This window comes from Phlebotomus papatasi, chromosome 2, assembly GCF_024763615.1.
Source record: "Phlebotomus papatasi isolate M1 chromosome 2, Ppap_2.1, whole genome shotgun sequence".
Taxonomy (NCBI): domain Eukaryota; kingdom Metazoa; phylum Arthropoda; class Insecta; order Diptera; family Psychodidae; genus Phlebotomus; species Phlebotomus papatasi.
The window spans coordinates 10137689-10164178 of NC_077223.1; the positions used below are offsets into that span (position 1 = coordinate 10137689).

At 37.2% G+C, this 26490-nt stretch overlaps 3 protein-coding genes across 17 annotated transcripts in view; 1 reads left to right on the forward strand and 2 right to left on the reverse strand.

Moving 5' to 3' along the window:
* Nucleotides 1-8023, forward strand: part of LOC129803731 (uncharacterized) — a 36805-nt gene extending 28782 nt beyond the window's left edge. For all 4 annotated transcript variants that reach the window (XM_055850488.1, XM_055850487.1, XM_055850486.1 and 1 more), the window contains 5 exons: nucleotides 23-226; nucleotides 2861-3098; nucleotides 3162-3265; nucleotides 3322-3628; nucleotides 3688-8023. In XM_055850488.1, coding sequence (XP_055706463.1) covers nucleotides 23-226; nucleotides 2861-3098; nucleotides 3162-3265; nucleotides 3322-3628; nucleotides 3688-4989 — 2155 coding nt within the window. In that variant the 3' untranslated portion in view covers nucleotides 4990-8023. The remainder of the gene's footprint in view (nucleotides 1-22; nucleotides 227-2860; nucleotides 3099-3161; nucleotides 3266-3321; nucleotides 3629-3687) is intronic.
* LOC129803728 (DNA repair protein RAD50) lies at nucleotides 7928-12185 on the reverse strand. Its single transcript, XM_055850480.1, has 3 exons — nucleotides 12103-12185; nucleotides 8142-12007; nucleotides 7928-8083 (listed from the first exon to the last, which is right to left on the reverse strand). Exons 2-3 carry the CDS (start codon nucleotides 11993-11995, stop codon nucleotides 8020-8022), a joined length of 3918 nt encoding a protein of 1305 aa, XP_055706455.1. The 5' UTR covers nucleotides 11996-12007; nucleotides 12103-12185; the 3' UTR covers nucleotides 7928-8019.
* Nucleotides 12186-19250: 7065 nt separating this feature from the next.
* On the reverse strand, nucleotides 19251-26225 carry LOC129803735 (cyclin-dependent kinase inhibitor 1). 12 transcript variants are annotated; one of them, XM_055850504.1, is made up of 4 exons: nucleotides 25471-26225; nucleotides 25059-25402; nucleotides 20288-20407; nucleotides 19251-19799 (listed from the first exon to the last, which is right to left on the reverse strand). In XM_055850504.1, the coding sequence occupies exons 1-3, from the start codon at nucleotides 25614-25616 to the stop codon at nucleotides 20295-20297; spliced, it is 603 nt and encodes a 200-aa protein (XP_055706479.1). In that variant the 5' UTR covers nucleotides 25617-26225; the 3' UTR covers nucleotides 19251-19799; nucleotides 20288-20294. The 12 variants fall into 12 exon arrangements, with proteins under 12 accessions (XP_055706479.1, XP_055706473.1, XP_055706478.1 ...); XM_055850498.1 differs by having other exon boundaries at nucleotides 19251-19809; XM_055850503.1 differs by having other exon boundaries at nucleotides 19251-19832.
* Nucleotides 26226-26490: the final 265 nt, after the last annotated feature.

Below are 26490 nucleotides of genomic sequence, written 5' to 3' on the forward strand. Positions count from 1 at the left end.
CTTTTGATATCTTATTTTCTAGGGGAAAATTTGGCACAGTGTACAAATGCCGGGAAAAGTCCACAGGATTGGAATTGGCGGGAAAATTTGTACCCATCCCAAAACGTGAAGATCGACGAAATGTTGAACGTGAGGTGGAAATTATGAATTCACTGCATCACCCCCGGATTATTCAACTCTACGATGCCTTCGAGTTTGGCAAAATGATGTGTGTCGTCCTCGAATTGTAAGTTTTCCATGCTTTCCCAACAACACCCATTAAAACTATGGTGAATAAATATTTTCTTGGGAATGGGATGAGAAATAAAGGTTTATGTATAACTGGGAAAAGTCCGGGAACTATAGAGAAATATTTCCAGTAGGTAAACGGATGGTAAAGCGACTTAGCTTTGTGGAGAGCTTGCTCTCTTACTTTCTTTCCCCTGTCGCATGGGATTGATGAAATCCACGACCTCCAATGGCTTTTAAAAATGACAAAATACCAATCCCACACGAATCCCACATAGTGATACAATGATCAGAAAATGAAGTTTTGTATGCCTCGAAAAGAAAATAGAATTAATCGCAAATAGAATTAAAGTTCAAATTTTGAAGAAAAAAAAATCAATCCCAAAAACACTAGTGTATTCTTTTAGATCGTGGGATGGGTGTTTCTTCAATCTCAAACTGTCAAAATATTAAATTTTGTTGATTCTGATATGTAGAATTGTAAAATTACATAAAATTTCACTATATTCAAAAATCAAATCCCAAATACTAAATTCAATTGTAAAAATGACGAAATTCCAATCCCAAACGAATCCCACATAGTGATACAATGCAAAGTTAAGAAAATGGAATTTTTTAAGCCTCGAAAAGGGAAAAGGGAATTCAAGTTCAAATTTCGAAAAAAAAATCAATCCCAAAAACACTTATGAATTTTTTTAGTTCGTGGTATTCGTGTTTCTTCAATCCCAAAATGTAAAAAAAAAAGAATTTGGATTGATTCTGAAGTGGGATAGAATAGCAAAATGGCATATAATTTCTTTATATCCAAAAATCGAATCCCAAACACTTTTAAAATCAATTGAAAAATGTGGTATTGAAACTTGAAACCTCTTTAATCCCAAAATGTGATATAATGATTAGAAAATAGAATTTTCGTGAAATGGGATAGAATTAAACTTATAAACTGCCTAAAATTCTATCCCACAACCCTAAGACATTTTATTATTTTGTGGGATTGGATTGGATTGGAGTCTATTCCATCCCATAGTGTAAAAGAATAGATAACAAAATAGAACAGAATCGATCCTTAAATGGGATAGTTTGAATCGTAAAAGAAAGAATTAATTTGAATAACTTCTAAAATCTAAGCCCATATGTTCGTGGGATTAGAGCCTCCTCAATCCCAAAATGTCAAAAAATGAAATTGTATTGATTCTGAAATGAGATAGAAATTCTTTATATCCAAAAAAAATCTAATAACAAACACTATTGAAATGAAATCAATTATTAAAATGACAATATCTCAATCCCACACGAATCCCACATAGTGATACAACTTTCAGAAAGTGGATTTTTTCTAGGCCTCAAAAAAAATCAATCCTAAAATGATTAGAAAATTAAATTGAATTGATTTTGAAATGGGATGGAATCGCAAATAGACATATAATTTTATTGTATTCAAAAATCGAATCCCAAACACGTTTAACATCATTTGAAAAATGTAGCATTGCAACTTGAGAGCTTTTTAATCCCAAAATGTGATACAATGATAGAAGATGGAATTTGGAATAGAATAAATCGTCAAATGGGATATAATTAAATTTCTAATTCCCTAAAATTTAATCCCACAACGCTAAGACATTTTATAGGTTTGTGGGATTGGATTGGAGTCTATTCCATCCCATAGTGTAAAAGAATACATAACAAAATGGAACGGAATCAATCCTTAAATGTGATAGTTTCAATTGTAAAATGCGAAAGAATTAATCTTATTAATTTTTATTCAATCCCATACGTTCATGGAATTGGAGCCTTCTCAATCCCAAAATCAGTCGTAAATTGAAATAGAAGTATTTTTCATAATTGTTGAAATGCAATCCCAAACTTCCATTCAATCCCATTTATTCGTGTGGTAAGATGGTATTCAATCCCACAATGTCAAAAATCAATCCCAAAATACTTTTTCAATCAATTATGTGCACAAAATTCAATTAGAAAACGTAAAATAAGATAACATTAATCTTATAATGATGATCTCAAATAATTTCAATCCCACAAATACTCTAAAATACAATTGATTCAAGGATATTTTTCTCTACACTTTCTTTGGACTCTGTGTTAACTTGGAAAAATATAATGTCACTTTAATGATTTCTCGTTAAACCCAAAGAGCTCACGTAATTCATAACACTCAATTTACTCAACCTTGTAGAGAGAATTTACAGAGTAAACCTGAGTAATTTAATGATTTTCACGTAATTTTCCATTTTATGACCTACACGGTCTAACACAAGATTTTTGAGTGAGTTCTCAGAGTGGAAAATTTCCTGAAAATACGAAAATTTTCCCCTCGCATCCTTTACAAAAGTTATAGAAAGGATGCGTGCTTGACTGGGAGAAAAAAAAACTATCACGTTCAACCCTTAAATAAAATATGTCGAGTGTTATCCCAGACTGGGGAAGAAGCAACTTTTTATGATAGTCCATAAAATTACTCGCTCCACCAAATGTCCTGGTTTCGCTATCCCACTTCTGAATTGGAGGTAGGGCTAAGAGGGATAAGGTAACATCAAAAGAATGAAGAGATAAAAGGGAAAATATTGAGTGTCCTGATAGATTAATTAGCAAAACCATTTTTTGTTTTGTCTTCCAGAATTGAGGGTGGTGAACTTTTTGAACGTGTCATCGATGATGACTTCATCCTCACAGAAAAAGCCTGCATTGTGTTTGTTCGGCAACTCTGTGAAGCAATGGAGTTCGTTCACAGAAAGAATATCCTGCACCTAGACCTCAAACCTGAGAACATAATGTGCCTGACCCGTGAAGGCAATCGGATAAAGATTATTGACTTCGGACTGGCAAGAAAATTCGATCCTGATAAAAAATTACAAGTATACAATCCTTGGTAGTAGAGGATCCTAGTTCACGAATCTAACTGATTTGATTTCGTGTAGGTTCTCTTCGGAACGCCTGAATTTGTGGCTCCTGAAGTTGTCAACTTCGACTCAATTTCCTACGGAACGGACATGTGGAGCGTAGGAGTTATTTGCTACGTCCTGTAAGGATTTGGTAGTTTCAAATGTAGAACGTTTCTAACCGTTATTTATCTTGTAGGCTCTCAGGATTGTCTCCTTTCATGGGAGAAACAGATATTGAGACAATGGCCAATGTGACCATCTCCAAGTACGATTTTGATGACGACGCCTTCCGGGATGTAAGTTCAGAAGCTATAGACTTCATTTCTAGGCTTCTAGTTAAGGATGCAGAAGCCAGAATGACGGCGACGGAATGTTTGGAACATAAGTGGCTCAAACGGCGTCCACCTCGTCCGATTCCTGCTACGAAACCTTTGGTCGTGCCTCCTCCAAAGTTCATCAAAGACCCTAGTCCTGTTCCAGCCAGCAAAATACAAGAACCTCAGGTAAGGTACTACAAAAGGTTCGCTAATCCAGATTAAGGACCCTGAATTCGTATTTACAGCCTGAGAAGCTCGACACAACCAAGGACAACCTTAAAACGTTTGTGGAGAGATGGGGTGAACACCCTAACAGCCCCTACATTTTCGATACGGATGCCCAGTTTATTGCACCCCTATCTGAAGATTCTGGATCAATGTCCACTCAGCCTATCAATGATGGGAACCTATCTTCACGAGGATGCTCACCATCCCCTTGCGGATCCGTCAGTAGTTCCCAGGATGTTGCAGATACAGAAAATGAACTCAAGGACCTAGACAATCAAAGTCCAGAGATCCTAAATGGAGGAGAAAACTGGTCAGAATCACCGAAACCCACAAATAAGATGTTCAGGGAATACCTTCAGTGTTTCGAACGACGGAATTCAGACAGTAACTTTGTCCTTAAGCATAGCAACAGCATGGAAAAGATCAACCTAGCGGATGAGATCAAGAAGCTATCAGAACGATTGCTAATGCTATCAGCCATACCTACAGACCAAAATGCAGAAAAGGAGTGTAAAACCCAAGACAAGGTAGAGAAAGAGAAAGAAAAGGAAAAAGCCAAAACTACGCCAAAGTCCAATGATAAACCGACTGTGAATGGGAAGAGTCCCAAGATGACACCAAAGATCAAGAAAGAACCAGAAGTGAAACCTGAAATTCCAGACAAGAAAACCAAATCGAATCTCCTGGATACCTTCAATAGATCAATAAATCAAGCAAATAACGAGAAGAATGAGGTCTTTAGCAAGACATCCCAGTTCACACGATCGAGAAGTGTTGTAGGGAACAGCCTGATAAGCAGCATAACAGAATCACTGGCCAGGCATACAAAGACCTCCGTTAGTATCACGAAGGAGACCAAGAAGGTCAATGGATTCACTGAGAGACTGACAAAGACTATCGAAGAGACACCTAAAGTCACAGTAACGGAGAACCCAATCCCGAATTCTGCTCCAATTAGCGTACCATGGGCGGCAAACAACAGAAGAACCAAGTTCCGCATGACACAGTTTAGTCGGGATGTTCCTGTAGGTTCACCTCATCAGCACCAGCCTATCTACATCGAAGAAGCCGCTAACACCACGAAAGATTGTCTCCTGCATCTCCTAGAAAAATACAACGGCGTCAACGAGAGCCGACCACCGACAATGTCCACATTGGGACGTCATCAGAGCTTTTCATGTGCCTGGGGTGTAGAAGAGGATCTCGAGCAGCGCTCCATGAACTCCATCAATGCCTTTTTCCAGCGACACGCCAGTCACGTTGGGAAATCTTCAGTTAAGCAAATTCAAGCAGCCATTGAGGGAAAGGGTAAAATATGATTCTGTTAGCAAGGGGCACTTTTGGCAGGGGAACCCGACTCATCAGGGATCTGCTGAGGTTCTGCACTTGCGAAAATTCTCCTAAAGGACAATTTTCGGAATGCTCTAGATGGGAAGCAACTATAGAAAAGAAACCCAGGTTGGGTTTGCTGCTGACTAAGAATTATCAAAGATTAACGCCCTAGGGAGGATCCTAGGCTGAAATAGAAACAAAGTCAGAACTAATGCCAAAGATACCATTCTGAAAAGTATTTTTCGAGATACTATAAGAGGAAGAATGTTGATTAGTGTTATGTAGATTTATTTGAATAGTTTAGGCTCCCTAAGAGTTCAGGAACCTAGGATCTTCAAATATAATCTTTATGTAGTTTCTACATGATATGAAGTTTTCTTTAAGTTACAATTCGTATTATTTAAAATCCCTGTAAAAAAAATATGAACTTATAAAGGTTTCTAGGAAATCCTTCCGGAACCTAGAAATTTCTTCGAAATACCAACTAAGCCTAGAAATGTTTATTCCATATCAAAAACCTAGAAGGGTTTAAATAGTGTAAGGCTAACTATTCAGATGTCAAGTTGAGTAAATTATGACCAGGATCCTAGATGCAAATTTTAGGTGTAGAATCTTCAAACAAAAACACTTTAAGACAGCAGCTTTAAGCTATCTACACACTAGGTAAATCGCAATAATAACATTTCAAAGTAACACTGAAATAAAACTTCAATATTGAAGAGAATATTGAAACCAATATTTCAATATTCGCCTACACACTGAAAAAATTGACTTCAATATTAAAACTTCAATATTACAACTTACTAAAATGCCATTCTATTCAGAGATTCAGTTCCTTTCAAACAACGAAAAACACTTGGAATTAGTATGTTTATGACCAGGAAGACATTTCAGAATATCATCGTAGACAGGACCAGAGATTCTGCTGTATATCCTGCTCAATTCTTCGCAGAAACCCATCTTTGTCAGGACTTCTCCCCTACTTCCTCCAGAAAATCTCAGATCTTCTGGGATTTTGTTTTATCTTTTGTCAAGTACGCCCGGAATACTCATGTTGGTCAAAAGATTTCTCCTGGTTCCTCCAAGAAATCACAGATCTTTTGGGATTTTATTCTGTATTTTGTCAAGAACACCCAAAATACTAAAGTTGGTCAGAAGATTTTTCCTGGTTCCTCCAGGAAATCACAGATCTTTTGGGATTTTCTTCTGTATTTTGTCAAGAACACCCAAAATACTAAAGTTGGCCAGAAGATTTTTCCTGGTTCCTCCAGAAAATCATAGATCTTCTGGGATTTTCTTCTGTATTTTGCTAAGAACATCCAAAATACCCAAGTTGGTCAGGAAAGACATCTCCTGGTTCCTCCAGGAAATCACAGGTTTTCTGGGATTTTTTTCTGTATTTTGTCAAGAACACCCAGAATACTAAAGTTGGTCAGAAGATTTTTCCTGGTTTCTCCAGGAAATCATAGAACTTCTGGGATCTACGGAACCAAGAGAAATCTTCTGACCAACTTGGGTACTTTGGATGTTCTTGACAAAATACAGAGAAAATCCCAGAAGATTTGTGATTTCCTGAAAGAAGTTGGAAAAATCTTCTGACTAACTTGAGTATTCTGGGCGTATTTCTTAAAATACACAACAAAATCCCAGAAGATCTATGATTTCCTGGTGGAATCAACAGAAATCTTCTGACCAACTTCAGTATTCTGTGTATCCGACAAGAAAAATCCAGAGCAACTGTGATTTCCTGGAGGAAGCAGGTGAGAAGTGCTAACCAAGCTGGGTTCTTGGGAAGATTTGACAAAATGTACAGCGAAATTTCAAGAATCTGGGATTTTCTGGAGGAATCAGGAAGAGATGTTTCCTGACTTCGATTTTGATCTTGGATGTATTTTTATTCATGAAAAAGGATATCCCAGCAGTTCTGTGATGTTCTGAACGAAGAAAATTCCTGACCGCTAAAAATTATTGAAGAAAATATCAAATCAATTTGATATTTTGAATTTCTTTGAAATTTTATTTCAATGTGACTGAAAATTTTTATTGACATTATTTGGCCTAGTGTGTAGCCATTCAAAATAATAAAATATTAAAAAAAAGTGTTCCATATTGAAACACATATTGCAATAATTGCCTACACTACACACTGGACAATTTCTTCAATATTGAAACATTTATGTCAATAAATCTTTGCAATGTGGAGGCGATCCTTGTCAATATTGGATATTGAAAAGAAATATTGCAATAAATTTTGTCTAGTGTATAGCCAGCTTTATATCGTCTACACACTAGAGAAATTTATGTCCATATTGAAGAGTTTTTCCTACTCAAGCGTAGGGAATTTACTTCAATATGGACATAAATGTCTCTAGTGTGTAGAGACCATTAGGTGCCAAAATGTGTGTTCATTTAGGAAAGTAATTTTGAACTTTCGTAACTTACCAGATTTGAGTAGGTTTATCCAAGAACCTAGAGTTTAAAGCAATTTAAGACAAGATGTTAGGTGCTTAGGATACTTTCTAGGTGATTTTTTTTTATTTTAGGAATTCTAAACAAAGATTATTCAAAATACAGGGATTTAAATAGTTTAGGGTCTGTAACTTTTCAAGAACCTAATAGGGGAAACTGTCACCAGGATCCTAGATGCAGTTTGTGAACAACTTCAAGAGTACTGACACTAAGTACGAGATCAAAATTCACTCACATTGATTGGTATTAGTTTAAAACCCCGTTCAAAGCAATTTAAGACAACAGGTTTAGGTGCTAACAAAAGTTCTAGGAGATAGTTCCTAACCATCCTGAACCTAAAATTTCCTCTGGGAAAAACAGAGTCAGGGGAGATGTAATTCAGCAAAGGAATAGGAGGAAAAAGGATTAGAGGACTCACCGATTGTTGTGGATAAGCAATGCCAAAAGCCCCCTAGATTTAGAATAGGCACTCCATTTTATTTATTTAGCGCCATTTGTAAATACGCAGATGTAAGTTGAAAAGAATAAAGTAAAGTTTCGAAGAAATTTCAATCGCCTTTCTTATGCCGGACGATCACAGATTTGCCCTTGTCTTGCTTCACGCGGTAGTAGCTGCAAATAGGGGAAGATTGAAGAACCTAAACAAGTTTGCTGTATAAGCTTGACTTACTATTCGAAATTCTTGAGGGAATGCAGGAATGTTTCATCGTGTGTGATGACAATGAGCATAAAGTTGGACTGATACTCTCGTTTCTCCACAAGTCTACTCAGAGCTTCTCCTAGGGACTCAACGTTTGCGTAGTCTAGGTTCGTTGTAGGTTCATCCAAAGCCAGTACGTTGCAGTTGTGACTGAAGGTTTCAGCTAGGGCAATTCGGATGATAAGGGAAGCGAGAACACGTTGGCCAGCACTGCAGCGTCCTCTCATGTCGATCTCTGCACTATTCTTGATCTGGACAACGCGGTAGTTGTAGGATCTACGACGATCTGAAGCCGTTGCTGGTGATTCATCCGTACGAATTTGTATATAATCGATATCTCTGCCACGGTAGATTTCCAACCAGAGATCTTTGATCAATCTATTGATCCGGATCATCTTCTCCGAATGGTACTTCAGCAGAGCCCATTCCAACGCAATCCGATACTGATTGATGTCATCTACTGTCTTCTTCAGAACTTTCAGTACGTAGACCGTAGTTCGGTAGTTCTTTACGGCTTCCTTGTACCTTGGCTCATTCAGTTCTCTCTCTAGTTTTTCAATCTGCCCTTCAAGCTCGGACTTTTGTCCCAGTAACTTGCTACTTTCCTGCGTAATTTTATCCTGCTTCGTTTGAAGTTCTTTCTTCTCGCGCATCAAGTGTTTGATGTTCAATCCGCCGACATCCTTGTTGAGTTCCTCGTAACGCTTATCCAGATCTTCTTGATCTCGCTGGAGATGCTTCAGTTCACGATTGTCCGTCAACTGTCTCTTTTCCATATCTTGCTTAGCAATGGCACTCTTTACGTCGTCCACTTGCTTCACCAAGGTTCCCAAGTCCTTCCGGACGGTACTTAGCATCTTCTCCGAATCATTCTTTCCACGCTGCAGTTTTCCCAGTTGCTCCTGCAGATTCTTCTGCTGACTCTCTCGAAGGGCTCGCGACTGAGTGGCAATTTCTCCCTTGATCCTCTTGATTGTGTCTAGAACTTCTCGTTCCTTCGCCATGATCTCGCGATTCTTCGCCCTTAGGCGACTTCTGGCTTCATTTTTCGCTTCCAGGTCACGATTCATGGGCAGAAGTCGATGCTTCCCCTCACTGATTTCCTGATTCAGTTGACTGATTTGTCCACGGAGTTCCTCTACTCGAATTCGCAGCTGCGAAAGAGCCTGAACACCCTTCTGCAGATCAATTTGTCTGCCTTCAAGACGATTTCGCTTCTCCCGGAGCGTGTTTACTTTTTCCTTGTGTTCGTTGAGAGCAAGTTCGCGTGTTTCTAGTTCTTCTCGGGAATCTTTCAACTCGACTGACAGAGTGGATTTTTCAACTTGAGCATCCTCCAGGGTCCATTTACAGGTCCTCGATGGAAGTTGTTCCCTGGCCTTGACCAGTTCACCTTCCAGTCGAGCAATATGACGGAGGACGTCATCCAGGACACTCATATCTCCAATAAGTCCACTGGCAATTTTTAGTTTTGACTCCGGTTCCGCCAGGGACATCTCCAGATCCTCCAGGAACGTAGTAACTTCACTGAAACTCCTTTCTGTCTCCCTTAGATTGTCTTCCTTGCGCGGAATGTCTCTCTTGAGTTGCTCAAGCCTCTCAGTGACGGGTTTGAGGGCCATCAGAGCATCATACTTCTTCCGGAGTGCCTTCAACTGAGCATCAGTTTTCTCCGCCTTCTGAGGGATTCCTCTGATTTCATCCGTCAGCTCCGAACTGAGATTCTCCACTTCGGAACTCTGCAGATCTTTGTGACAGAGCGGACAGCATGGAGTCTCGGACATTTTTTCAATGTACATCCTGTAGAAACTCTCTGATGACTTGAGGCTTCCATGCTCGAGCTGACTCTTGGCTATTTGCTCCCGGAGACTCTCTACAACTTCATGGTAGGGCTTTGAATGGCACAGTTGGTAGATCTCCTCCTCGCCGGATGTCAAATCCGAACGGAGGCGCTTCAATTCTTCCACCTGAGTCTTCCTGGTGGCTTCCAGCTGAGCCAGTCGCTTCTGATTTGTCATTATCTGGCCATTGTTGTTCTGAATCTCCCGCTGGAGGTTCTCCTGGACAGAGATCACACTCCGACGGTAATTTGATGAGATTCCCTGAGGAAAGAAGTCCTTTAGGGAGTCCGAATGTTTGTTCCGGATGCGTTTAGCTTCCTGCTGGCGTTCCTCCAGTTGCTGCTCTTTGGTGGTGATTTCTGCTGTGGCTGAAGCTATTGAGCTGAGGAAGTGAATCTCCTCATCGACTTCATCAAACTTCCTCTGTTTCACCTTGAGACTCTCCCTGAGATCATCAATGTCCTTCTTTGTAGCTTCCTCATTGACAGCCTCCTTGAGATTGTCCAGTTCCTTTGTAGCTCTCTCAATTTCCACCCCGAGATCCTTCAGGGTTGCCTGAGATCGTTCCACGTCATCAATTTCCAGCTGAATTTTTGCCTCTTCCGTCTTTTTCTCCTGCATTTGCCTGTTTTTGCCCTCAATCTCGCTCTCTAGCTTTGTTATGGCATTCCTCAAGTCATCGATGGCCTTCTGGGCTGTTTCTTCTGCCCTCTCCTGCTTCGCAACCATCTCATCGACTGCGGCATTTTTGGCATGAATGGCATCTTCAATCTTTGGCAGAATCTCCTCGACAGCTGCATTGGAATTCTCCAGATCATGATTTGTCTGAATTTTGAGCATTTCCGTGAGTTTTCTGGCATTTCTAGCCCGATCTGCACTGAGATTCTGCTCCTGTGTGATTTTTTCAATTAGCAGCCGACTGTTGATCTCAATCTGCGTGATGGCTTTCTCCAGGGATTGCTCTTCGCCACGCAGGGATGAACACTGTGTCTCCAGGCCCATCAATTCATCTTTCTTAGAACGCATTCTCCGATCAAAATTTGCAATTTCCACTTCGAGTAGCTCAAGACTCCCATCGAAGATCTCCTTGATGTTCTTCCTGAGACTCTCTTCGCGCTCCTTCTTGTTCTTCAGCTCTGTCTGCAATTCCACCAATTTCGAGTAGAGTTTGCTGTACTCCATCTCAACATTCCGGATCTTCTCCAATCTCAACTCCAGAGGCTTCCTATCCTCCTCATACTGAGCCAGACTCTCTGACAATTTCGTCTCTCGCCTCCTCAGCCTCTCCATTTCCACATTCTTAGCCTCAGCATCCTGTTTGTGACTCTCCAGCAATCGCAAATCTCCATTTTTCTTCGTAATCTTCTCAGCATAGCCCTTGCGCAATTTTATCAACTTATCAATCACCCTGTTGTACTCTGTTGTCCCGAAAATTGCATCAAATTTCTCCTTGACCTTCTTCTGCTCATCCAGGGGCCAACTGGAATCCTCCTGATGGCAGAAGATGACATTGTTGAGAATAGCTTTCGACACTCCCATGATGTCACACATTTCAGCATTCATATCCGCCACTCTCTTACTCATTGACCCCTTCGAGGGTCCTACTCCCGGACAGTAAATATTCACGTCAATTGTCTCAAAAGTGGACTTACTTGTCTTTGTTGTCTTCAGCATCGCCTTCATTGAGCGCGTGACAATGTGGGTGGTCCCTTTGATGTCCTTCACATTGAGCTTCACCTGGCCCAGGCACTCGCTGAACTGATAGATCTTGGGATCATGGACAAAGCCGGCTCCTCTGTCAGATCCAGGAGGCACTTCACCCGTCAGAGCATACTTCAGGCATTCAATAATCGTCGTCTTTCCACTCCCATTCACCCCCACGATCAGCGTGAGCGGAGAAACAAAGGATATCTGCTGTTCATCTCCTGTCTGGGAGCCAAAGCTCCGGATGCCTCTGATAAGAAGCTTGTCGAGTGTAGACATTTTTCCCTTTATCTGGGAATAAATTAAATAAATTTCTTCAGATATCTCTTCCCATAATCCCTGTCTTAAACTTCACCACAAATTTGAATGCGGAAATTACTTCTTACATGATTTTCTTGAAGATTTTCCTAACACTTTTCCTGAGCAGTTTGACACAGCGCAATTGTTTTTTAAGGTTATGTTCCTTCGCGCGCCTACTGAATTTCACAACGGAAGATGCATATGCTGCAAGCAAAGGGTGATTCTGAAATATTCCTACTACGCTCTGCTTCAATGAAGTTTCACCAGTTTCACACAATTCAGCAATGATATTTACTAAAAATAATTAAAATATTTGTTTTTACAAAAAAAATATCAAAATTATTTAATTAGAAAAAAATACTTCGAAAACAGAATCAGACTTGAATTTTTTTCGCTATTTCTGCAATGTTTCATTGATGTTTCTCTTGTAGGAATGAGAGATTCGAGATTTCTAGCAAAAGTCAGGTTAATAATCAAATTAAATAAATTTGGTTGAAACTACCTATCGCATAATTTATGTAATAAAATATTTTATGTGGTTAATTATTAAATTACTTATAAATTAAACTAATATTGCTGAAGGGAAACATAAAAAATTTTGGCGGGAAAACGTAAATTCTCTATTTTAAATGGATTATTATTATTATTATTAATTTATTTAATCGCAAAAAAGGCCATCCGTCTTATGATTGACATAATTAAAAAAGGATAGAGAAAACAAATTACAAAATCAAATGAATACAACATGAAAAAAATAGATTGATATAAACAAACTTAAAAACAAAATCAAAATCATAATGCCCAACGCACAATAACTTTTGTTTACTAAACATGTTTTTGACATTTCAATGAGAGTGAGTGAGATCTATATCTAGTCATCTCGTTCATACTCATGGAAAATTTTAAAAACATGTTTACAAACAAAAGTTATTGTGCGCTGTTCATAAAGATCGGAATTGAATGGTTATGCTGTTATGCTAGTCATAACCTAAGAAATGGGTTATAGGTAATTTAAAAACATGAATTTCTTACCTGAATGCAACTATCAAAAGACTTTACGAAGGAAGTTTAAAAGCTAGCTCATTAAAGAAAATTATTAGATTTTAATTAGGGAATAAACTTTTTTTTTAAATATATTTAATTTTAAAAAAGAAGAGAAGACTGCTGTATTTAATTAAAAATGAAAAATATATATTTAAAGATTACACTTAGGAACTGAAAGTACTTTTTAGCTTTTAGCAAATAGTTTACTACTTTTTTCTTTCTTATTTGATAAAAGAAGTGGCAATCAGGCTTTGCGAAATGCTCGAACTCGTTACAGATGCTATCCCTCAAAAGTACTTTCGCATCATTTACCGTTTAGCGGTTCTCAACCGATTTGAACCGATTTGTAAATCACTCGAAAGATCCCACAAAATAATTTTAAGAGTAATAAAATTAAATTTCGGACAAACAATACGCATCAGTTCATAACCGGTTCATTATCGGTTCACAATCGATTTGAACCGATTTGTAATCACTTAGAATATTTCCCAAAATATACACCTCAGGAGGAATGTAACTGAATTTCGAATGAAAATTAGTTATGAGTTGTGAACCGATTCATTACCGGTTCAGAACCGATTGGGACTAGTTCAGTTTCGTCGGAAATTCCAAGACCTTTTTAACGAGTCCAAATATGACTCATTTGCCAGATAAATGCACTGTCCAGAGCCTTTTTTAACCTTTGAACTTGAAAAAACGTTATTAGAAATGATTTAACGGTATTTTCGTGTTAAATGTCTGCCTGGATAATCTCTAAAACATATTCAAAAATGAAAAAAAAAATGTAGATGCCTGGTAGGCCCGGTACACTCAGGTGAGTGACAGAAGATTGGATCTGTTACGTTTTGAAGCGAGCTGACGGGAGAGTCGCCTGGACTGGAGGAGGTTAGTACGAGAGGTCCGGCCCCTTACTTATAGTTACGTTGCAGCTACCTAAACAAGTAAGTATCTATTAAGTTTTAAGGTTAGTTTAAGGTTCGATTATATTTTTCATATTGAAACTAAACGGTTTCCCTGAGCGAAATTCTTAATATGATTAAGAAGTTATTGTATAGGTCTGATATTTTAGATTAAGTATAACTTAACCTCAAAAACGAAAATAAAGTATCACAGAAATTCAAGCATTACCAAATGCAACCGTAAAATTCTCGGTAAAACAGAAATCATAACTTCATAATAAATAAGAATAAGAAAGAATTTGTAGGTTAGTTACTTACTTATTTGTTTACTTATCCGCCATTATGTCCCCTTGTCGAGGGTCGGCACTCCTTACTTCGAAGGCGCCAAGTGAAACGTTCCTGCGTCTCAGCACTCACGAGAGGACTTCGATGTTGATGGTTTTCCCGGACCCCTCTTCACTTCTTCCAATGCCCATTTGTAGGTTAATTAACTAAGAAAAAATCTGTATCACCGAGTTTAATAAACTCGACAGATAACGATGTACTTATTACTCTTTTTCGATGTAAAATTTCATCTTGACTGAAGCGAATGCTTAAATATTTTCTATTTAAGAATATACTTCAGTCAAGATAATTTTCGTTTGGAAAAATTCATATGGGACATCGAAAAGAAGTCTAATTGTGTCTTATGAAAACGAGTGAAATGCATCGCAAATGTGAGAATCTAGCAAAATGAGGACTTCAACAAGATTAAGAAAAAAATAAAGGAAGTTATAAAATTAAAAAATATATATAAAATAGCAAAATTTATCCATTTTTCGATTTGAAAGAGTTATTTTAACTCATAAAAAGAGTTATTATAACTCTTTTTTACAACTTTATTATGGAGGCATACTTCCATAGTAACAGACCATTTCCAACTAGAACTGATAATACAGTTCCTTGGTGGAACTCTGAACTTACGAAGCTACGGAAAAAGACTCGTAGGCTTTTCAATAGGGCCAAAAGGAACGGTGACTAGGAGACTTATAAAGTTTCCCTGACATCCTACAATAAAGCCCTGAGGAAAGCCAAAAGGGACTCATGGCGCAAATTCTGCGAGGAAGTAGAAGACATGCCAACATGTGCTCGTCTGCACAAGTTTCTCGCTAAGGACAGTTCTGCAAAAATTGGCCTTTTAGAGAAAGAGGACGGCAGCTATACTGAAACTCTTGGAGAGAGTATGGATCTTATGCTTCATACACATTTTCCAGGGGCGACAATAACAACAACTGAAGCAGAAGCAATACCTGCGACTGTATATAGACCGCAGCGATCTGACTTCAAAATGTCACAAAAGATCTTTACACTTGACAGCGTGAAGTGGGCAATTAGGTCGTTTAAACCTTTCAAAACCCCAGGGATGGACAACGTCTTTCCAGCACTGCTGCAGCATGGAGCTGACTCTCTAGCTCCAATCTTGTTAAAGATTATGAGAACTAGTCATGCTTGGGCATATATGCCGAAACCATGGAGAATGGTTAACGTGATCTTTATTCCTAAGGCGGGTAAGCGGCCGAGAAACAATCCTAAGTCTTATCGGCCAATAAGTCTTACCTCCTTTCTCCTCAAAATAATGGAGAAAATCATTGATAGGCATATCAGAGACGATGTCTTACCATACAGGCCAGTACATCAGGATCAACATGCATATCAGGCAGGCAAATCCACTGAAACGGCTCTTTTTGCTTTTGCAGATCGAATCGAGAAGGCTTTGCAGCAAAAAGAAGTGTCAATAGCAGCTTTTATAGACATTGAAGGAGCTTTTGACAATACATCTTACGATCGAATTCAGCGATGCCTCAACAACAGGGGTGTCGACTCTACAACCTGTCGCTGGATAGCGACAATGTTGGGGAGCAGGAGGATCGTAACACAATATTTAGCTCAAACGACAGCTTTTTCTGCAACTAAAGGGTGTCCTCAGGGTGGGGTACTGTCGCCCCTTCTTTGGACGCTGGTTGTAGACGATCTGCTGACGAAACTAAATGAACAAGGCGTAACCGCTCAAGGCTATGCAGATGATGTGGTTATTCTGGCCGTGGGGAAGTTTGAAAACACCCTAATGGAGCAGGTCCAAAGAGCTCTCAAATCCGCAGGGACTTGGTGCAGAGAGCAGGGACTGAGAATAAACCCAAAAAAGACAGTAATAGTCCCATTCACCAGAAGAAAGAAATTGCACTTTGAAAGGATGCCACTTCTGGATGGTGAAACCATTGAGATTTCAAACGAGACTAAGTATCTTGGAGTTATCCTCGATAGCAAACTTAGCTGGAAATCTCATTTGAACAATGTTACAAACAAGGCCCGTTCAGCACTTTGGACTTGTAGAAGATACATTGGCCAAACGTGGGGTCTAAATCCAAAACTTATGCGTTGGATATATGGAACTGTCGTCAGACCTATCATCACCTACGCATCATGTGTATGGTGGCGCGTGATAGAGTTGAAAGGAGCTCGAACCAGTCTTACTAGACTGCAAAGATTAGCTTGCCTGTTAATTACGGGAGCAATGACGACGACTCCAACCCTTGCTATGGAAAGGATGCTTTATATACCTCCCTTACATATACATTTAGAGGAGCGTGCTAGGGCTTCTCTCACTAGATTGATGTCATCCGGCAACATTAAGATAAGGAATCTGGATAATATCCTAGTCAACGAGATAAGGAACAATCCAATCCTTTCAATGGTGTCAGACAGGATGGCACCGACCTACAAAATTGATAAACCATTTAGTGTTCTCATTGCAGAGGGTACTAGATGGAAATCAATTCATAATAGCATTGAACAAAGTGCTCTTGTTTGGTATACGGATGGGTCAAAAATGGATGACTCGTCCGGGGCAGGTGTATTTGGACTCCGGCCTAAATTCAAGCTGCACATACCAATGGGTAAATATGCCACAGTATTCCAAGCTGAAGTAACAGCCATCTGGGCATGTATACTTGAAAACGAACGTAGACAATATCAAGGTCAGCGTATTTATATTTTATCAGACAGTCAAGCATCACTGCTAGCTCTCAAGGCTGATAAAATAACATCAAAGCTCGTCTTAGGCTGCTTGGAGTCGCTAATGACTTTGAGCTCCCGCAATAGAGTTACTCTTATGTGGGTGCCGGGGCACATGGGGATTCCGGGTAATGAAGCCGCTGACGAACTTGCAAGAAAAGGGTCAAACTCACCTTTTATTGGACCAGAACCTTTCTGTGGCATCTCAGATGCCACAATCAAGAAAGAAATCCAGACATGGACTCAGGCCACTGAAACTCAGCACTGGGCTAATAGCACAGGGCTCAGACAGGCCAAATTGTTCTTAACAGAACGCTCTGAGTCACAGACTTGGGAAGTTCTAAAGCTGAGCAGAAATAAACTCAGAGAATATACAGGGCTAGTAACAGGGCACTGCCAATTAAGAAAGCATCTGTACAATATCAAAGTTTCGCAGGAGTACCTTTGTAGATTCTGTGAAATGGAAGATGAAACGCCTGTTCACATTTTATGCTACTGTGAAGCAATAATGTGTAGGAGGCGTGTACTTCTTGACTCATACGTGCTAGAGCCGCATGAGATCTGGAAAATTAAGCCGGAAAAGATTCTAGACTTCTTTAAAAGTCTAAAACTGTCTGGCTTATAATTCTTTACAGGGTTTTCTACAATAGGACTATAAGGCCGCGGTAGAAGGAAGCGCTAAACGTCTCCACCCATGTACAAATCTAATCTAATCTAATCTAACTCTTTTTTCATCTAAATTTTAGGACAAGAAGAGTATACCCTGAAAAAAGTTAAAAACAACTTTTCTGAAGTTCTGAATATTGCACCAAAAAAGAAGTAAAATTATTTGTGATTATATAGTTAATTATTTAACTCTTTCGCGTCTTTAGGGTCATATATGACCCGGGGAAAAAAGTTTCTTTTTGGCTATTTACATTATTTGAAATCTAACTGGAGTCTTGAGAAAATGAGCCAAGAATCTTACATCCTTCTATTATGATGTCGTGCACGAACAGATAGATTTCAATTAATGTAAATACCCAAAAAAAGCTTTTTTCCCCGAGTCATGACATTACCCTAAAGACGCGAAAGAGTTAAATCAGACAAAAAAAGGTTGATTTTACATCTATTCGATTAAGTTTTAATTGTTTATCTCTGAGTGTTTTAATGTTTTTCATGTCTAAATTTTTGATTATGTTCAAAAGGTTATGAAAATCCAGAAATACAGGTTAACATGATAGAGGTTAGGTTAGCATAACCTCACATTTGAGACTATAACTGGTGCTTAGCTAAATAACAGAATTAGGCCTTTTCTTAAATGAAAAAAATAGTAAGGATGATGGATTTTATTCAGGAAATTTTAGATGGTTATTTTATTCAAGGGATACTTTTTGAGGTTATATTCTGAATAACCTCACATTGCGAATTGTTTTTTTTATAACAGAATTGGGCTTGTAACATCACAAATGAATAAATTTGTAAGAATAATTGATTTAATTCAGAAACAGATACATGCTCATAAAGGGTTTTTTAGGTTATGTTCTGCATAACCTCACATTGCGAAGTAATTTGTTTTTTTTTTATAACAGAATTGGGCATTTTATCTCACAAATGAACAAATTTGCAAGATGAATAATTGATTTAATTAAAAAGCAGATACTTGTCATAAAGGTTTTTTTTTAGGTTATGTTCTGCATAGCCTCACATTGTGAAGTATTTTTTTTTATAACAGAATTGGGCTCTTTGCCTCATTAATGAACAAATTTGCAAAAATACAGTGCCCGCTTTGTAATCCGGATGATTGGGAGACAAAATGACAGATGTCCGCTTCGTAATCCGGATGGATTTTTTGAATTTGGTCAACGTCTCGAAAATATAATACAAGATTTTTTTGTAGAATTAGAATAAAACTTTTAAAGAAGATTAAAAAGACATAATTGGAGAAGTCTATTCTATTATACTTAATTTATTAAACAAAAATATTACAGGATAGTTCATTTTCATTGCTGAACACGCATGCATACATAACCTCAAAAGTATTTTAAATGTAACCGTCCTGAACTTGTCCGGATTACAAAAACCCAGATTAGAAAGCGGGCACTGTAATTGATTTAATTCAGAGAATTTAGATATTCGTTCATAGAGGTTATTTTTCTGAGGTTATGTTCATTTTAACCTCACATTCAAATTAATTAGGAAAAATTAACAATCACCAAATAACCTTTCCGACGATGAAGGGTGAAATAAAACTCAAGTCATCTTACTATATATTTATTTTATTGAATTTGTGGCATTTCTTTTGTACAAATACAATCTCCTGTTCTTAAAATTCTACCTTGTCGAGTTTGTAAGCTGAGTCCGAAAAAAGGAAAAGCATTTTATTCTCTTATCATCTATTTACATAAATGGCACGCGTTGACGCAAAAAAACACATGAAAATGTTGATTTTTTTTTTAAAGAAATTCATCAATTCATTTTTTTTACTGGAGACATCCGGAATAATTTTCTTTGAATTTCCCCCGAATATAGAAAAATGCAGAGAAAAATTCACAGAAAAATACTTCAGAAATCTTTCAAAATAAATAAACCGAAATCGAAATTAAAGTCTTAAAATTAGCCTTAAGATAATTATGCTGAGTGTTTCACTCATCTTATTTCCTATATTTTTATTTTTTTTCTTAATGTATAATTTTTCTTTTAATCATTTTCGTTAAAATAATTCCTCACAATTTCATTCCACTTGCCTTATTGCACATTCCACTTCCAAGAAACTTCATCAATTTGCAGCAAGACCATCATTCTCTTATCTGTGATTTTCTTTAAATTAACGAAAATAATATCTGCAAGCGCTATTCTTAGTATCATCAAAAAGATATCTTTTAAAAAAAAAAAGTCTCGAAAAGTATCCAGAAAAATTAAGAAATCAGAAAAATTCACTCCAAAAAATCACATATAAAATAATTTTTCAAGCTATGTCCTAAAAATTATTTACAATTTTATTTGGAGTGAATTTTTGGTTAAGATTATTTTTCTTCGATACTTTTCCGGACAAGTATCCTCACAAAAAAAAATTGGGATTGAAAATTTCTGCCAAAAAAAATACCGATCAAAAATTTACCCATCTTTTAAAAAATATAATCATATTTTATTTAAAAAAATAAAAGTGATTTTAAAATCTTTTTTTTTTTAAAGAAATATGATTATATTTTCTATTAAAAATATATGTATGTATAATTATTAAAAAAATATAGAGAAATCTTGATCCCTTCTTCATCAAAAAAAACCTAGATCAAACCCCTTTTTCACTGTGAAAACTGATTGAAACGCCCTCGTTTGGCTGGAAAACTTCCCTCAGAGGCACCTGACATCTTCTTCAGCGGACTTGGTGCCAATCTCTTGCGTTCCTTGAGGTATTCTGCCAAAGTAAAAAAAAAAACACAGAGTTCTCTTAAGTTAAGAGAAAAGCTGATAACATCAAGCCATCTGTTTTGTCTGGCGCATGCTTAATCACAAAATAGGGCGCTGTCTGTGCGTTCCGGAGATGCGGGGGTGAAATTCAGGGAATACCAAATGAGCGTCTCTCAATTTGCATTTAACCGTTTTGCCCTCATATCCCAATTTTATCAACCACAAATCAACATTCCAGCATGGCACAACATCTGGGCTGACTTCTGTGGCCAGATGATTCACTGATTGTCACGGAAGAGTCCGGAGCACGAGGCAAAATCCAAAAAAGGGGATGATTTACTAGCCCCGAAAGAGCTTGACGATGCGTGGAATTTATGCACATCAGGGAAGCTCTCTCTCTATTTTCTCCCGGGGAATCCCTTTGCCATATCCGACCCGTTTCAAAATTTGAATAATATTTTCAGTTTTATACATAAAAAACCTATTTAGCTTTTCAAATCTTCAAAATCCGAAAGGTAATTTTGGATAAAAACTAATTATAAACCAGGGGCCCATCAAGCCTAATAAAAAATGAAGATACTTTTCACTTTTCCTTGTAAAAATTTGGAGCTATTGCACCGCGACTTAAACAAATTTCCTCGTAGTTCTTGTATTAGGGGAGGGTGGGGCAGTTTAACGACGGGCAGTTTCAATTTTTGCATATTCTTCTTATCCCTTTGAAAGGAATGGGATAAAACCTTTATGTTATTGAAGAGATAACTGAGACCCATGTTCATAAAAATAATTAATTTCGTGACGCTTCTCGTTTGAATTCTGTAATTGATTTTATAAAACTGCATCAAAATCAAACTTTTTGTAATGTTTTATTTTCAACAATTTCTGAACTATTGCACTTATCTATCGAAGCAACATAATTATATTAAATTACCAGTGGTTTTATGATAATTATAAGGCATTTAGCGTTGAATGAATTCTAAGACGGTTCTGACAATTTTGATTTGAGTTCCGAAACTTCGTGAGGGGCAGTTTCATGCAAGCACACGAAGAAGTTTCCAGTGTCTAACAATTTATTTTTTTAATCAAAATTAACTTAAAATGATAATTGAAAACATTTTGTAGCTGTTTTTGTCGATAAAGTTCGAAATTATGGAAAATAGTATTTCCTAAAAGTTCATAAAAAAATTTAAAAAAAATAATCTTTCAGTGTTTTTTAAGTGCTTGAAAATGATAAATTTAATTGTTATAATACCTTTTCAGAATGTTTTCAGCAAGATATTGTAATTTTCTTTGATATTATAAAAATTCAAGACTTTAAAATAATATTATAAAACTGTTATACTAAAAAATACATGTTCTAATGCGATATAATGATCCAATAATGTACAGAATTGGCCTAGCACTACAAAAGACATTTCTTTCGAATAAAAATTCTAAGAAAATTGCTCATTCAATGAGAAATAGGCTTCAAAATCTTTGGCGATATTTTATTTTCTCTGTATCATTAATTAGTGTTCACATTCTGTTATAAAGTTTTTGTTCGATTATATTTTTAGGTTTTAGAGTCTTAGAAGACTTCAAAATAGTAATTTTAATCAATTCTGGTATCGCAAGGTTCCTATAAACACGTTTTATCTTTCTCAAAAATTGGCTCATATTTATCTTGAAATTGCCCCGCAACGGGGGACTTTCACGCATTCTGCCACTCAAGTAAAATCATCTTCTCCACAATAGACCAATGAAATTAAAGGATTATTATTATTATTTTTATTAACCCTAAACCCAACTGTAATTCACAGAATACACAAAGTTTTACTTCTGTTTATCATCTTTTTGCAAAACAGTCCTAAAATCCATTTTGCAATTTAGGGATGAAACTGCCCCACCCTCCCCTACATCGGCGAGCATTATGAAATATGTATTTTTAGATAGCTTTTAGTGCACAATTTCGAAATATATCAGACTGATAAGTCAATTCTCTTTAGGAAAAAACTTGCCAATTGTCTTCAGTGCCTCTATGCAAAAACGTATGGAAAAATGAAATGTCGAGAGGCCCCTGTATAAACTAATTAGAGAAAAAGGTTAACCCATTAAGGCCATTAAGAGAATTAGTCATTTTTGGTGATTTTTATTTCTGCCAAAACTTACCTAGCCAAATCAAATGCACTAAAAGCAAGTAATTATGTTTATAGGGGAACCTGGGGCAAATATGGTAAAACCAATTTTTTCATGTTACTCAGAAAAAAAAACCTGGATTAGAAATTAGAAAGTTTCGTCTATCTCAAATAAGAATGTACTCCTATGCCTTCGGCACATCTTTTAGACCAGGAAAATTTTATGAAATCAAAATTCACATTCTTTTCTTTCATAAAAGTTTTGCATATGTCCCTCCTACTCTTTCACATTCTTCTTCTTTTTTTTAAACATCATACAAAATTAAATTTAGTCCGGTTCAATATTGTGTCTAAATTTTACGAATCAAAAATTTTACGAATCCAAATTTACGAATCTAAAAGGTGTGCCAGAGGCATTATGATGTTGAAAGAAGAAGAAGAGTGCAAAAGAATGAGATAGACATATGCAAAGCATGTCAGAAAGAAAGACATTCGAATTTCGACTTCATGGAATTTTCCTGATCTAAAAGGTGCACCGAAGCCATTATAATCAATACGCTGCGCCAATAAATACATCAAGAGCTGATTCGCTCTATTATTACGAAATATCATAAAAAATAAAAGAAATAATGTCCAATACCAAGTGAAATTCCTCAAATACAAACTGCTGAAATTCTAAGTTCGTAGCGACGCACAGTTGAATTTAAAATGTTTTTTTTTTTAGAGGTTATGCCAGAATCAGGTGTTTACATAACCCCTAAACCATGTTTTTTAGTTTATTTGGAAGACAGATCCAATATTTTTATTTTCATTTTCGAATATGTCTTGGAGACAGACACGGGAATATTTCGACCATAGACAACAATTTTTATGGAAATTCGCTCAGCTGACACCACATTGGCATGCAAGTATCAGAAGAAAACTCAATGGATGACCTGGATGACACTGTTCCCCATAAGAATAGTCTGGAAAACTGTTCGCAATTTTTATTTTTAAGCTTTTATATGAAAAAGTTCAACCAAATTGAACTTTTTCTTCTCATAAAAGCGCCCTTTTTTAAATGGCCTGTAAGAAATGTGATTTATACCCCGAAAATGTTCGAATTTGAGGAACTTGAGTGTAATGGCCACTACGCATTGGGAGCAATTTTCGTCAAAAATTGATTTTTTTGACAAAAAATTGCCTGCACATTGACGAAACTTGATCCCAATGTGTAGAGGTCTTAATAGGAAATTTTTTACTCTTTATAACTTCGTCCAAGTACGTTGAGAGCCCAATTCAAAGGTGCCTCACTTCCCCCTATTCTATTATGATGAAAATTTTATTTTTCAAATAGTTGTTCTAAAATTTTGAAAAGTCCCTTTGATGGTTTTTCGAACCGTAACAAATATAGGTTTAGAATTAATCAAACTCATAGAAAATATTTCCTAGATTTATGAATGCACTTTTCGAGCCATTTTCTAAAGAACGATTTTGTGAAAATTCTCTAAAATGCTGTGACCAATTTTGTAAGGTTTTGTTACAAGCTTTCGTGAATAAAAGAAATATCAAATTGGCAAATTTTGGAAGGACATTTATTCCAAACAAAATATGTGAGAAAATCTGGTACGTTTGGCAAGAAAATTACCATCGTCGGCTTAGAAAAGGCATAAGGGTGGAATGGACAAGTTATAGATAAAACAATGATAATTGATATCCAGAAGACATATTTTAAAAACAGGGCTCAGAATTTGACACATTGGAAACAGTTTTTTGAAGAAAATTGCCTGCACTGCTATAGGCGTAAACGTCAAAATTCTGTCAAAAATGCAATTTTTGACGAAAATTGTTCCTAAAGACGTAAAGAGAGATGAGTTTTTAAAAATCGTCTATTAATTCTAGCATTGATCCTGCAATGTTTTACGCTAGAAACTTTTAGTAAGACCTTTCACTTTTTGCAAGATCACAAATTTCGACCAAACGGAATAGAAAATAATGGCATTTGAATATCACAGAGAGTTGATTTCCCATATTTTTCTGGTTTTACTAAACCTACAAGGAATGACGTATCCTTGTGAAACATTTCGAGTCAAAATTTGTATTAGAATGAAAAATACAGGCTGGGTCATTTTGGAACCTGATATCTTACAGCTCGACTCAAATAACTCAGAACGATTTATTAATATTTCCTAGTTTATTCCGAGAATAAACAAATAAAACTCCACGGAAAATTTCTTGCTGAAAAATTCTACTTGTCCCTAATAAAATGCTATTTGTTCAGCACAAAAAAGTGCTAATCATCAGAAAGGCATGCAAGACGATAAAACAATTAAATACTTCATTGCCAAGTTCACTGTTTTTCCCGTTTTCCGTTTTCTTTCACTGTTTTTTCTTTTTTTTTTAAATTTCTTCCGCGGATCAGAGTTCAGCTGTCTGCCCAGAAGTCCCAGTGATTTTCTCGAGAGTCCCTTTGAAAGTTAATTAATTCACCCCCGTGTGCCCCGTGTGCAAGCATACGTGAAAAAGCCGTTGAAGGCGGCGAAGTGTGACTGAAGATTCGTGACTTACCTGTTATCTTGGGCTGCCTTGTGGCTCTGTCCTTCTTGAGACATCTGGAACTCGAGCAGGCGGGTGTCATCTCCTGCTGACGATGCTCATTGTGCGCTCTGGAGTCCATCAGATCCTGCTCAGGACTCATATCTTCGCAATCTGATGCATCTCCGGATGATACACCGGGGATCTCTCGACAGTGAGCTGCTCGACTCAGGGTGAACATCTCCGGCATCACAGTTGGCGGAACACGCTTCCAGACAAACTGACTGTGATCCCGGAGAGGTTCACCACGCGAGAAATCAAATCCCCAGCGCTTAGATGCTTCCTTCTGGCTCTTGGTCAGTTCTTTTTGGATGAAACTACACGGGGAAAACAGAGAGGGAATTGAAGGAAGCTCTCAAGAATCGAATCTCTTGAGTAAACTTACTGTTTAGCATCTTCCTGATTGACAGGTCCAAAGAGGTCCTTCTTAATCCTCTCCAAGAGACACTTCTTGGGCATTTGTCTGCCCACTGGAGAGTGCAATTTTGAGAGTGGTCTAATCACAGACGGCGTCAAAACCCGGACATTCATGTCTGCTTTATTTCTAAATCAAATCACTTTACACAGAGTCTTCAAAGTCTTCCAGAAACACCTTTCCTCAAGTTTCTTCACCCAAAAACTTATATCACCACCTTCCTCAATGTCTAGAGAAAAATTTCTAGTCTTTCACACACTTCAATTTCACTTTTACAGCCCGGAAAAGCCCAAAATCTCCGGATGATTCCTCAGAAGCAATTGTGAGGTTATGTTAATTTGCACAGGAGTAAAAACAATCATATTTTCCCTAAATAAAACCTTTTTTAACAGGCACTTTCACAGTAATTCTGTCAATTTGTCCTTCCTGAAGGATTTTCAACACTTCTCCTCAACTTCCTGCCACGAATTCCCACAGAAAATCGATGAATTTTTGGATTGAGAAAAATAACACTGTGACGTCACTGTCGATGAATCAGAGATTTTCCACGCAATTGAGCGGAAATTTTCTCAAATTTCCTCACTTCAGGATTAGTAGACAGCTGCTGCACTAACTAGAGCACTTCTTGATGGCAATTTCTTGAGAAAATAGCGTCAAAATTATGCAGAAAATTATTCAAGAGCAAATGCGACGCGATTCTCTCGACAGTTGAAAAGCTACTGAGCTCTCGGCTTCAAAAAACGAAAAAATTATCGTTCGGGCGAGTCTATTTTGATGACGCGAGAAATGATGGAGGGGAAGCCACTGTCAAAATTGGCGGGAAACGCCGGTCCCGGGCGCTTTTATTGCGCAATTTTAGATGCAAGAAAATGTACTCAAAAAACTTTAAAATCTTCATGAAAAATTATGCAAAATGAGAAGAAAGTTATCTGGCGATCTTCATTGAGGCTTATTGTATTAATATCTGAGGGAAAATTAATTATAAAAGAG